The sequence below is a fragment of the Heptranchias perlo genome, chromosome 8 (assembly GCF_035084215.1).
Source record: "Heptranchias perlo isolate sHepPer1 chromosome 8, sHepPer1.hap1, whole genome shotgun sequence".
NCBI lineage: Eukaryota > Metazoa > Chordata > Chondrichthyes > Hexanchiformes > Hexanchidae > Heptranchias > Heptranchias perlo.
Window position 1 is genome coordinate 86045084 of NC_090332.1, and position 13560 is coordinate 86058643.

General features: G+C 42.3%; 1 protein-coding gene across 3 annotated transcripts in view; it reads right to left on the reverse strand.

Annotated features, from left to right (window-relative positions):
• The window catches only part of tasp1 (taspase, threonine aspartase, 1), a 91534-nt gene that overhangs the window by 36807 nt on the left and 41167 nt on the right, over nucleotides 1–13560 (reverse strand). For all 3 annotated transcript variants that reach the window (XM_067989461.1, XM_067989463.1, XM_067989462.1), the window contains 3 exons: nucleotides 10503–10622; nucleotides 7987–8065; nucleotides 2811–2921 (listed from right to left, as the gene is read on the reverse strand). In XM_067989461.1, coding sequence (XP_067845562.1) covers nucleotides 2811–2921; nucleotides 7987–8065; nucleotides 10503–10622 — 310 coding nt within the window. The remainder of the gene's footprint in view (nucleotides 1–2810; nucleotides 2922–7986; nucleotides 8066–10502; nucleotides 10623–13560) is intronic.

Consider the following 13560-nt stretch of genomic DNA (forward strand, 5'->3'; position numbering starts at 1 on the left):
TGAGGGGGAGGGAGGGAGGGAGAGGAGGGACGGGAGGGAGGGAGGGAGAGACGGGAGGGAGGGAGGGAGAGACGGGAGGGAGGGAGGGAGAGACGGGAGGGAGGGAGGGAGAGACGGGAGGGAGGGAGGGAGAGACGGGAGGGAGGGAGGGAGAGACGGGAGGGAGGGAGGGAGAGACGGGGAGGGAGGAGGGAGAGACGGGAGGGAGGGAGGGAGAGACGGGAGGGAGGGAGGGAGCGACGGGAAGGAGGGAGGGAGAGACGGGAAGGAGGGAGGGAGAGACGGGAAGGAGGGAGGGAGAGACGGGAAGGAGGGAGGGAGAGACGGGAGGGAGGGAGGGAGAGACGGGAGGGAGGGAGGGAGAGACGGGAGGGAGGGAGGGAGAGACGGGAGGGAGGGAGGGAGAGACGGGAGGGAGGGAGGGAGAGACGGGAGGGAGGGGAGGGAGAGACGGGAGGGAGGGAGGGAGAGACGGGAGGGAGGGAGGGAGAGACGGGAGGGAGGGAGGGAGAGACGGGAGGGAGGGAGGGAGAGACGGGAGGGAGGGAGGGAGAGACGGGAGGGAGGGAGGGAGAGACGGGAGGGAGGGAGGGAGAGACGGGAGGGAGGGAGGGAGAGACGGGAGGGAGGGAGGGAGAGACGGGAGGGAGGGATGGAGAGACGGGAGGGAGGGAGGGAGAGACGGGAGGGAGGGAGGGAGAGACGGGAGGGAGGGAGGGAGAGACGGGAGGGAGGGAGGGAGAGACGGGAGGGAGGGAGGGAGAGACGGGAGGGAGGGAGGGAGAGACGGGAGGGAGGGAGGGAGAGACGGGAGGGAGGGAGGGAGAGACGGGAGGGAGGGAGGGAGAGACGGGAGGGAGGGAGGGAGAGACGGGAGGGAGGGAGGGAGAGACGGGAGGGAGGGAGGGAGAGACGGGAGGGAGGGAGGGAGAGACGGGAGGGAGGGAGGGAGAGACGGGAGGGAGGGAGGGAGAGACGGGAGGGAGGGAGGGAGAGACGGGAGGGAGGGAGGGAGAGACGGGAGGGAGAGACGGGAGGGAGGGAGAGAAGAGAGACGAGAGAGAGAAAAAAAAATAGAAAATAGGAGCAAGAGTAGGCCATTCGGCCCTTCGGGCCTGCTCCGCCATTCAAAATGATCATGGCTGATTGTCTAACTCAGTACCCAGTTCCTGCTTTTTCCCCATATCCCTTGATCCCTTTAGCATTAAGAAATATCTATCTCCTTCTTGAATACATCTAATGACTTGGCCTCCACTGCCTTCTGTGGTGGAGAATTCCACAGGTTCACCACCCTCTGAGTGAAGAAATTTCTCCTCATCTCTGTTCTAAATGGCATACCCCGTATCCTGAGACTGTGACCCCTGGTTCTGGACTCCCTAGCCGTCGGGAACATCCTCCCTGCATCTCGTCTGTCTGGTCCTGTTAGGATTTTATATGTTTCGATGAGATCACCTCTCATTCTTCTAAACTCTAGTGAATATAGGCCTAGTCGACCCAATCTGTCCTCATACGTCAGTCCTGCCATCCCAGGAATCAGTCTAGTAAACCTTCATTGCACTCCCTCCATGGCAAGGACATCCTTCCTTGGATAAGACCACCAAAACTGCACACAATATTCCAGATGTGGTCTCACCAAGGCCCTGTATAACTGCAGTAAGACATCCCTGCTCCTGCACTCAAATCCTCTTGCAATGAAGGCCAACATACCATTCGCCTTCCTAACTGCTTGCTGCACCTGAATGCTCGCTTTCAGCGACTGGTGTACAAGGACACCCAGGTCTCGTTGCACCTCCCCTTTTCCCAATCTATCACCATTCAGATAATAATCTGCCTTTCTGTTTTTACAACCAAAGTGGACAACCTCACGTTTATCCACGTTATACTGCATCTGCCATGTTCTTGCCCACTCACCCAACTTGTCTAAATCACATTGGAGCCTCTTTGCATCCTCCTCACAGATCACATTCCACCCCAGCTTTGTGTCGTCTGCAAACTTGGAAATGTGACATTTCGTTCCCTCATCCAAATCATTGATGTATATTGTGAATAGCTGGGGCCCAAGCACTGATCCCTGTGGTACCCCACTAGTCACTGCCTGCCACCTGGAAAAAGACCCGTTTATTCCTACTCTGTTTCCTGTCTGTCAACCAATTCTCAATCCATGCCAGTATATTCCCCCCAATCCCATGTGTTTTAATTTTGCACACTAACCTCTTGTGTGGGACCTCATCAAAAGCCTTCTGAAAATCCAAGTACACCACATCCACTGGTTCTCCCCTATCTATTCTACTAGTTACATCTTCAACTAACTCCAGTAGATTTGTTAAGCATGATTTCCCTTTCATAAACCCATGCTGACTTTGTCCAATCCCGTTAATGCCCTCCAAGTGTTCTGTTATCACATCTTTTATAATAGACTCTAGCATTTTCCCCACTAGGGATGTTAGGCTAACTGGTCTGTAATTCCCTGTTTTTTCTCTCCTTTCTTTTTTAAATAGTGGGGTTACATTTGCCACACTCCAATCTGTAGGAACTGTTCCAGAGTCTATAGAATTTTGGAAGATGATCACCAATGCATCCACTATTTCCAGGGCCACTTCCTTTTGTACTCTGGGATCTAGATTATCAGGCCCTGGGGATTTGTCAGCCTTTAGCCCCACTAATTTCCCTAGCACTTTTTTTTTTAAACTGATACTGGTTTCCATTGAGAAAGGAGAAACAGAGAGAAAGGAGAAAGAGGGGGAAGCGGGAAAGGGGCAGAGGAGGATGGGGGGAGATCTCTACTGCACTAGAAGGAAAAAGGAACTTACGAACAAATTTCTTTTGCATAGTCTCCAATAAGGCCTGATGGGCATCTTCTGCCTGCAGGGCCACTGAACATTCCCTGGCTAACATGGTTCGTACAAGGTGCTCTCCACAACCTAGACAGGAAAATTTCAAAAAAGACAAATTAGATCACAAGTGGAAAGATAGCTCTCTGAATAGAAGCAGATTAAAACAGATGATGAACAACAATGGTAACATTCTTTCAATACTATTTAATGTTAGCCAATGGGTAGATAAGCAATCAGTTTTTTTAAAAAAAAGTTTATTTGAAGTGAAGTAGTTCTTAGAATGCCACTCTCGTGTTTACCATTTAAGTTTTCTGTCAGAACTCTTTTCAAACCACAACAGAATTATTTTTCAAAAATAAAGTCTATCTGAGTAATGGTTCTTGTACCAGAACCACAACAAAAGACAAATATATTGCTTAAGAGTGACACCCACATATTCATTTGTCTTTAACAATGACAAGATTTTGGGGTGCATAACTTGGACAAAGACCACCGATTGTAAGCTTATACTTCATTGTGTGTCACAGGAAAATTGTTTTTTTTTAGATCTTTTGATGGGCTTGTCTTTCATGTTAGAAAATTGGAAACAGGTGCATGTAAAAGAACACACATACATTTGTTGCATTAAAATACACACGTTTTCAATTTCCAGACATGAAAGAACCTCCTGTTAGAGAACAAAAAAATAAAATCCATTTCTGTTCTGTTGGCCATATAATGAAGACTTTACAGGCTATGACATTTACATTTTAAAAAAAAATAAGCAGCCATGGTTATCTTTCAAAGCAATTTGATACAAAATACTTTTAATGAGAATCACACTGTTCAACATACTATAGCAGAAGAATTTTTGTGCACTAAATGTCATATTGACAATAGGAGGAGTAAAAAAAAATCTATTCTAGAGTTCTACAATAATTTTAGAATGCTGAAAGGTGTGTTAATGGCAGCATGGTGGAACAGCACATGCTCTAACAAGGTGCTCTGCCATTTAGCACACATCCAATTCCGCATACAGGATTTTTAATTGAAGATGAACTATTTGGAATGGCATGAAGCAAAGTAGCTACTTCTTCATTAGCAAGCGAAGGGGAAGAAATTGGAGATGGGGCCAAGTTGACCCATTCTTGACACACTTCCTAATGTGCACGTCAAATTACATTGGCAGAGGCTGAAACTCCAGTATGTCTGATTGGAAGAGAGACAAATGGAGACAGTTGGGAATTTTTTTTTAAAAAAAGGTTTAAAAAGATGGTGTTGCAAACATTACTTCAAATTACAGAATGTTAATTAATTTAATATTTCATAAACAGGTAATTATTTGCTTTTGCACAGGGAATGGTCAACAAATATAACTCCTGGGAACACATTTTGAATGCATCATACCTATGTATAAAAGTACTGACCACAAGGGAAACTGTAGCAAAGTGGAGCACTAAATTTCAACAGCAGGAATTATTGATGATCACAGTATAAATCGAAGTGCTATTCTACAATTTGAATCATACTGTGGATGTTACAGCCTTTTATTTTACAGAATGCTTTTGGGGAACTGACATATACATAAATTATATATATATTTATATGGTAAGTAAGTGGAAGAATATTCCTGGGAGTCAGTTATTTCTATTAATGGGATTAGAAATAACAAGAGTAAAGCTATAGCAGTTTACAAACTCGATGGGGTTCCATTACAGACTTGTAATTCAGTTCCAGGTGTTATTTGTTGTAAACAAGGCTTCACAAAAACATTCCTTTTGATTCAGTTCTGGGGCACATGCTAAGCTCGGTTATGAGCTTAAAATGGCATTGCCCAGTACTAATAGTACTACAGCTGATTACTTTGTGATCCAATTTATGTAACTGTTTTCATACTACACTAGAGCACAACTTATAACAATATGTATAACCAGTCCATCACCGGCATCTCCACATTATAACAATATGGGAATTGTGTGCATTTTTTTTTAAGAAACTTTCTAAATGCCCACTCTTCACATGAGAACCTGGACAATAAGCACTTTTAGGGAGGTCATCATAGACAAGCATAATCAAGCCTCATCCTATCCTCACTGCAAACATATACATAAGCATGCCAAATGGCGGTTGCTGGATAGTGATCAGGATCAGGACGCTGATGGATTTTCCTCCCAATTACCACATGAGTCAAGACAACCTAAAACTTTCCTAGTCTGTATGACTCAAAGCAACATGCACATTTACCAACCAAGCTATTGAGGGAACAAGATTTCTTTTTACTCAAAATTCTTTGAAAGAGCTTCAGCAACAGCTGCTTGCGTATCTGCAATTCAATCATGGTAGGCACATAGCCCTGGTCATATGAACATGTGTTCTCATACCTGGCCTTCCGGTAACACCTTCCAGCAGCTGTCATCTCATCTCATTTTCCTCATCAGCTATACAACAAACAATTGCCTTCAGCATAGTGGAAGGATCTACACAAAACAGCTTGTGTAATGCTAGCCAACCTGAACGTCTAGCTGGCAAAGTATAGCAAGGAGTACAAAGCTTATTCGTGATCAACTGTTAAGCCAGGGCCTCATGTGAAGGGCCAAGGCAAAGAGATGTGTTTGCCATGAGGGTACTCAGTGACAGGTTGGAGTAGGCTGCAGCTCTCCCTCCCCACTGCTGCTTCCCTTGTAGCATAAATTAATCTGACAACCTGATTCTAGATCTAGATTCCAGAAGTTCTTTTGTTGCAAGCCTAGGAGTTCTGAACCATTATGGAGGACCGTTTATGCATGTATTATACAGCATTAGTTTAACCAACTTTGGAACTTTGCTGTCGTCGTGCTCAGGCTTCCCCTTCTGATACTGATCTGAATCAACAATTGAAATATATGCTCCCTGTATCTTCCAACCAATACCTTTAATACCCTCTCTTAGGTTGTGCAAAACCACAACATTGCATTTGGGAGCACCCATCACTACATCTCAGAATAGCCCATTGTTCCAGAAGGTGGGGAGATTGGATTAGATGTCCAAGTGAGTCTAGCAATACATCTGTGAAAAGGGATGCTGCAATCCTTTATGAAATGACTCGAACAAACACTCCAAGTTTGTCCCTTACAATGTTATTCAATAAATCACTGAAGTCTTCAAATAGAATGACTGTCAGTGAACAATCTTGTGGCACTCCTCATTCAATTGAGATGGGTTCAATGAGTCTCTCAATAACTCTGACAGACCTTAGAAAGGAGAGTACACATCCTACCTAAAATCCAGTATTTGGCCATAGCTTCCAGCTTCATGAAGGGCACATAAGATACTCGGTCAAAAGCCTTACAAAAAAGTAAGTCAACAAAAGCAATACTAGTGAGCCTGACAATGCTCTGTTCTCTTAAATAAAGCCATAATTTGTCTTGCACATTCCACACATGAGTGAAATCCAGCCGGTTCCTTTATTCTTTATAAATGATTTATGATTTCACTACACATGGGGCAGAGAGAAAATCATTTCCCATTATTACACAAGTGCAATGGATCTTAGAACTTCAGTTAAACTGCTAACAATAATGGTGGCCCCTCCTCTCTCGCAGAGGCGATTCCACCCAGTTACTTGTTGAACTATCTCCGTGCCCAAACTGCCATGGCAACAGCATTGCTCCCATCTTCATCTTCTAATTTAAGGCTATCCACTCATCTACCTCAGACAACTGTCCTGCTCCACCTCCTTTTCTGCAGTCCTTTCCCCAGCCAATCTCCCAGGGCAATATGCTGCAGTTTCTCCCCTATCCTTATGATTTGCATCTCCTCCATGTGACCTACTCTCAATGTCCTCCCATCCTAGTTCCTGACCACTCAACTACCTCTTCTTGTCCCAATGCTCAGCGATATAGTTAACTGTTCCCTCTCTACAGGCACTTATTCATTTCAAAACTGTCGTCATCCTCATCCTGAAAAAAAAAAAGACCCCTCAGGCAACTGGGTGACACACTGGGTTAGATACTGGCCTTCCACCATTGAAATTTGGTTTCAATCCAGCCCATACTACCTGAATGGTCACCTCTTATGCATCAAAATTTCAACCTTATTTTGCCTCATCACTTGGCAACATTAACCGTAAGCACCAGAAGAGCTTCCATACATATGCTGACAATACACAGCAGCAACTCTCCACCATTCCTCGATCCTACAACTGTTGCTGTGCTATGCAGCTGCTTATCTGATATCAGGTTGTGGATGAGAAAGAACTTTTTGCAGCTTAATACTGGTAATACATTCTATTCAGCTCATAGCAAATCATTGCATGTCAGTTCCTGATTCAATTCCTCATCCCAGCTGCTTTCTTAACTCAGGCTGAACCCATTGGTATCAATCCTCAATGTCCTGCTTGACTGAGCTGAACTACAAACCACATATCCAGTCCATCACCATCCTTCTTTGAAACGTAGCCCGGCTCAGTCCCTACGTTACCCACACTGGCTGAAACCCTCATCCACACCTTCATGACCTCCAGGCTTGTGTTTTTCACTAGCCACCCAAGCTCTACTTCATCCAGAACTCCGCTGCCCATATCCTATCACATACTAAGTCCCATTCAACTATCACCCTTGGCCTGGTCGACCTCCACTGTCAGTCAGCAAAAGCTTTGTCTCCGTTTATAAATCCATCAATAACTTCTTCCTGCCCTACTCCTTCAGCTCACAACCTGCTTTTCCAATTTTAATCTATTGTGCTTTTCCAATTTTAATCTATTGTGCATTCCCCTCTCCCACCCATTCCATCAATCTGTAAAGCCTTTAGCCACCTTATGCTTACACTCAAACGTTTGTAAACACATCCACTGATTACTACGCTCCCCACCTTGAAAAGCTTCCTTAAAAACTGCCTCTTTGACCACCTCCTCTAACAACTCTTTCTACTCCTGCTTGGGTCGAACATCCACCTTATGAAGTATCTTCATGATATTAAAGGCATTATAAAAGCTCAAGTTAGTGTTGATTTAGATTGCAGGTGGAAAGAGGTAAAAAAAACACACGTTGGTATTGTATCACAGTGTTGATTTTGATAGTGGGTGGAAAGAGGTAAAAGAAAACACACTGATATTCCATCACTTTCATTGTTTACTTTGAGCTGCATAAAGAAAAGTTAAAAATCAAGTGAAAATGTTTGTACATGTAGTAAATACCTGATGTACTCACAGCTGTAGAATACATGTTATGGCCACCTGTATTTTCCGCCCAGCAGCCACAGCCATATACAGCCGCCTAAAAACAAATGCAGGCAACAGTGTTGAAAACTTGTCTCATTAAACTTCAATAGAAAGAGAAACTGCACTAAAAATATTTTCTTTATAAATAGATTACTTATTACCCATTTAGCATATAATTAATAAATATCTACCTTTTAAATTAATATTTTCACAATGTATCTAAAACTTTGGCATTTAGACCTCATGTTCTACTGTATTCTTACTCATTCTTTTATTTTTTTTTAAGTTGCTCTTTAGGATATTGCCAGAAAGCCCTACAGGTTGCTTATTTCCTCCAAATGGAGATATTACTTGAAATGTTAAGTACTTTTGCGTTTCGTTATTATACACGCAACAATGTTATGGTTTGGATTTTTTCCCAACATAGCAAAAAGACAGTTTTCATAAGGAGATCAAGTCTCCTACGAACCAAGACCTGTGCTCTTATCCATGCCATGAATAGGACAGCATGCCATGGGGGCAACAATTAACCCTAAACAACTGCACCAAAGATCCTGTGGGATACCCACCACTTTCTCCTGTTTACTGCAAAAAGCTGTAAATACAAACAACTGTCCGACCTTTAGATTCAGGCTTAAATGGATAGGTTTATTTGCAAGATAATAGATAGCAGCAGTAAGGCACAGCAAGATACTAAAAGAGTATAACGAGACTTACACAAACAGTTTCAAAACAAGAGTCTTGAATCCTTAGAATTCTTTTCAGAAACTTATGACTGAAGCTCTGATGGATGCTATGTGGAAGATGACCTTGCAAGGAACCCTTAAGTCCCCTCATGTGGTTGAAACAAGAGGCAATGAAGAAGTGGGGACCACATGTTCCTCAATTATATATGTCATCACGTTAATTTTAAAAAATGCCCACTTAATGATCAAATGTTCCTTCTCAATGGTCAGGCAATGATATAAAAATTGGCCGTGTGGTTGATGGCGAGGAGGAAAGCTGTAGACTGCAGGAAGATATCAATGGACTGGTCAGGTGGGCAGAGAAGTGGCAAATGGAATTCAATCCGGAGAAGTGTGAGGTAATGCATTTAGGGAGGGCAAACAAGGCAAGGGAGTACACTGAAAGGTGCAGAGGAAGAGAGGGACCTTGGAGTGCATGTCCACAGATCCCTGAAGGTAGCAAGACAGTTAGATAAGGTGGTTAAGAAGGCATATGGAATACTTTCCTTTATTAGCCGAGGCATAGAATTTATGCTGGAACTGTATAAAACACTGGTTAGGCCACACCTTGAGTACTGTGTACTGTTCTGGTCACCACATCACAGGAAGGATGTGATTGCACTAGAGGGTGCAGAGGAGATTTATGAGGATGTTGCCAGGACTGGAGAATTTTAGATACGAGGAAAGATTTGTTAGGCTGGGGTTGTTCTCTCTGGAACAGAGGAGGCTGAGGGGTGATTTAACTGAGGTGTACAAAATTATGAGTGGCCTAGGTGTTGTGGATAGGAAGGACCTATTTCCCTTAGCAGAGAGGTCAATAACCAGGGGGCATAGATTTAAAGTGACTGGTAGAAGGATTAGAGGGGAGCGGAGGAAAATATTTTTCGCCCAGAGGGTGGTAGGGGTCTGGAACTCACTGCCTGAAAGGGTGGTAGAGGCAGAAACCCTCAACTCATTAAAAAAAGTACCTGGATGTGCACCTGAAGTGCCGTGACCTACAAGGCTACGGACCAAGCGCTGGAAAGTGGGATTAGGCTGGGTGGCTCATTTTCGGCCGGTGCGGACACGATGAGCCTAATGGCCTCCTTCTGTGCCGTAAATTTTCTAAGATTTTATGATGTTAACCACTTTTAACATTTGCGTAGATAGAAGGTGAAATGTAGTCCCCGGCCATCTGACAGGCTGTTTGCTTTAGTCACCTGACAACAATTGAAGCCATGACTTTGTCTGATTGGCATAAACTGGAGCTTAGACATAAAATACCCATTATCCTTCAAAGATGCAATAATTTGATTAGCTTGGGTTCAAAGGCTACTAAGAGTTCATTCCAGCCAACTTGCCTGCAGTGCTTTTGGTATAGATAGAATAAGCTTCCTTTAAAAGATACTACTGGTTGAAGCCAATTTTTAAAACACACTCGCTCTGACATATCAAAAGTATAACACAGAAATCTCCCAACTTGCATGGCTATATTTCTTCTGAATCCAACACAGTCCACTTGAAGGAACAAAAAAAATAGGCTAATTAAGTACCAAGTAAGGAATAATTCATTTCACTAAAATAACGATTACAAAAATCAGCTATCCAATATACAAAGTTCCCAAAAGACAATATGATAGGGTGTCTTTGACGTTCATTTGTTTTACTGCTGAATATGAATACTGAGAGTGATTTTATTGGGAGTTTTATTTATTGACTGAGTCCAAAGGAAAGAATATATTTAGCATGTTAATACAAATATCTTACAAATGAAACAAGCATATTTACTTGGCCAACTCTCCCAGGATGCTTCATTGCTAAGCCTCCACTGGAAACAGCAGCTGCAACATTTCCTTCATGGTCCACAACTACTGCCCCAACAGTATCAAGTGAAGTTGCGACATTGGTCTAAAAAAAGAAAGAAACAAAACCAGATTAAGCACTTATTCAGAATCTCTTGAAGACAAAATAACATTTGTTATAAGCCCAAAGAAGGATAAAAGAACTTGAATTTATATAATGCATTTCACATCCTCAAGCGTCCCAAAGAACTTCACGGCCAATAAAGTACTTTTGAAGTGTACCAGTGTTGTAATGTAGGCAAATGCAGCAGTCAGATCCAACAAACACTAATGAGATAAATAACCAGATAATCTATTTAAGTGGTGTTGGATGAAGGATAAATGTTAGCCAGGATACCAAAACTCCCCTGCTCTTCCTTGACTAGTGCCACAGGATATTTTACATCCACCTGAACAGGCAGAAAGGGTCTTGGTTTAGCATGTCCTCTGAAAGATGGCACCTCCATCAGTGCAGCACTCCCTCAGAACTGCACTGAAATGCCAGCCTAAATTTTCCAGAATGGGGCTTGAACCCACCATCTTCTGATATGTAGGCAAGTGCAACCACTGAGCCAAGCTGTTGCAAAGACATAGTACATCAAATCTATTGATTTGAGGGAAGGGAATGGATTTTTGTGCTCCAAAGTGAAGGATATCACTGCTGGGAAATTTACACTGTTCCACTGGGATTAATATTTCGATTTTGATTTCAAGGTCCAATATCTCTTCATCAAGTAGTCTAAATATAAATCTTTGGATATCCGGGAACATGGTCCAATTTTCTGTTCACTGTTGTTTTGAGGTCAAAGTTAGATCTTGTTTATTTTTATAACTTTCTCTAAAATTCCTAAATTAATACATGGGTATTTGCCATTTGCAATTCTCCAATGTCTTTAAATTCCTAACCTCTTTAATACCTAATCTTTCCCAATGCATTCCAAATAAGTAAAATGTTTTAATTCCACTACTACTGTGGCAGTGATTAATTCAGCAATACTCACGTACATGCATACAGTGTTGTTCCATTTACTAACAGGTCAGTGAAAATAAGATACAGTAGAATTTCTGTGCAAAAAAATGGGAGTATAGAGCAACAGTCATAAAATTAAATGGAGAGCAACAGAGTAAATGAGACTGTTATAATAGTGGTGTTAGTCTTTCTTTTTCAATGTGGAATAGTGATTTTACAAATTATTAAAATACCTTGAGTATCATCCACAGTAAAATTTTTATGTGAATTGCAAACCATTTTAATTTTCAGTCTCCACTAGAACAAGAGGCAGTACAATTTCATTCTTGATGCGTTCACTTCCAAGGTCTTTTGCCAAAATGTAATGAATCTTGCCCAATTTTTAACTGAATAACCTATTCACTAGAACAGCCTTTCCACAAATTTAAAGACAGAATTCTGGATGGCTTTGACCCATGTAGTGTTTTAAATGCCATCAATATAACCAAGCAAAATGTTTACCATACAAATAGGAGCTGGCCAATGAACAAAAGTAGAATCCTCCAAAATACTGCAGATGTTAGTTTACCAGATTAAAAGATGAATACAACAAGTACACTTGATAAATTGAGAGAAAAAACCTCGACAGAAACCCAAATACTTGTGTGGCACATTAAGTTGGTGAACTAAATCACTGCACCACACAACAGTACAATGATAGATCTTTTTCAAAAAAATCTTCCTCTCTTTCTCCCTCCATCCAAAATCTAGCCATAATCAATTTTTAGCCTAAGTGTGCAGAATTAGCACACTGTATTTGTGAGAATTGCTTGGAGGGGAAAAAAAAATATTTTAAATTTTATTATTATAATATCAACTGTGTCACTCAAACATCCCCACCTACTGGCTAGTAAAAGAGTAGCAATCGCAGAGACCTGAGAATGTGTTTCCTACCCATCCTTCCAACTGGATAATCATGAAAAGTACTGCATTCGAAGGTGGCCACTCTGGGTAATTACTTTAGGAATTATTCCATCAACCTATTCAACATTTTGTGAACATGCCAAGCGGACTGCAAATGATCAGTCTGCATTACCATTTCAGACTTTGCTGGTGACAAATTACTATGAAAAGGTAGACAGCTGCAAAGCTGCGAAACTTGAGAACACCCCAATAAAAAGTGAAAAGCAACACAAACACTAGTAGCTACTAAGCACTTATGAGAAATTTCAGCCTCATGACTATAATGTGACAGGGTCACAGTTTTCAATTTCATCTCTCACAGATTCCAGCAGAAATTGCCGTCCATCTTTGTAAAGGATCCAATCATTTTCCTGCAGAGACACTTTTCAGAGACAGAAGGATAATTTATCACAAATGCAGCAAGATTTCCCCAATGGCTTATTGGGTTTATCCAATAAGTAGTTGAGCTATATAGACCAGGAAGGTCCCAGTTCAATTTTCAGCCTGTATGGAGTTGGATCTGAGCCAGGGCAATTGTACAAGTGCTACAATTGACCTCAATATTCCTACAATAGGAGGGGGAAATTTAGCCAGGATTCTCACTCCTGAATGGTAGTTCAACAGGGGAGGACAGAATATCAGGGTCAGCTGCGATTGCCTCACAATTAAATAGCTTGTCAATACTCACACGGGTGTAATGGCCACTTGGACAAAGGTACTAGAGGATACCAGATGCAAATGGAACAACACCCCATCGAGGAGTCAGGAAGGAAAAAGAAAATTAGCAAGAAAACAAGAGAGGGAGGTTAGCAGGACATTTCACTACATTCAGAAAGGGCTCAATTTAAATACATCTACAGTTCTAGATGATTACAAATATATACATAGTCCAATCTTAAGCTATCTCTATGAGGGGAAGAGAGAACAAATGTGTACTTAGGATCCAAGTAGGGAGCAGAAACCCATGTTGCATTGGCAATTACAGCCAGTGACTTACTAAAAGCCACTAGTGCCCCTACATTTCCCCAATCAAGCTCCTTCTTCTTAGGGTGGTGGGTAAGGGGTAGTACTTAATTTAAGACAAGGAATAGCA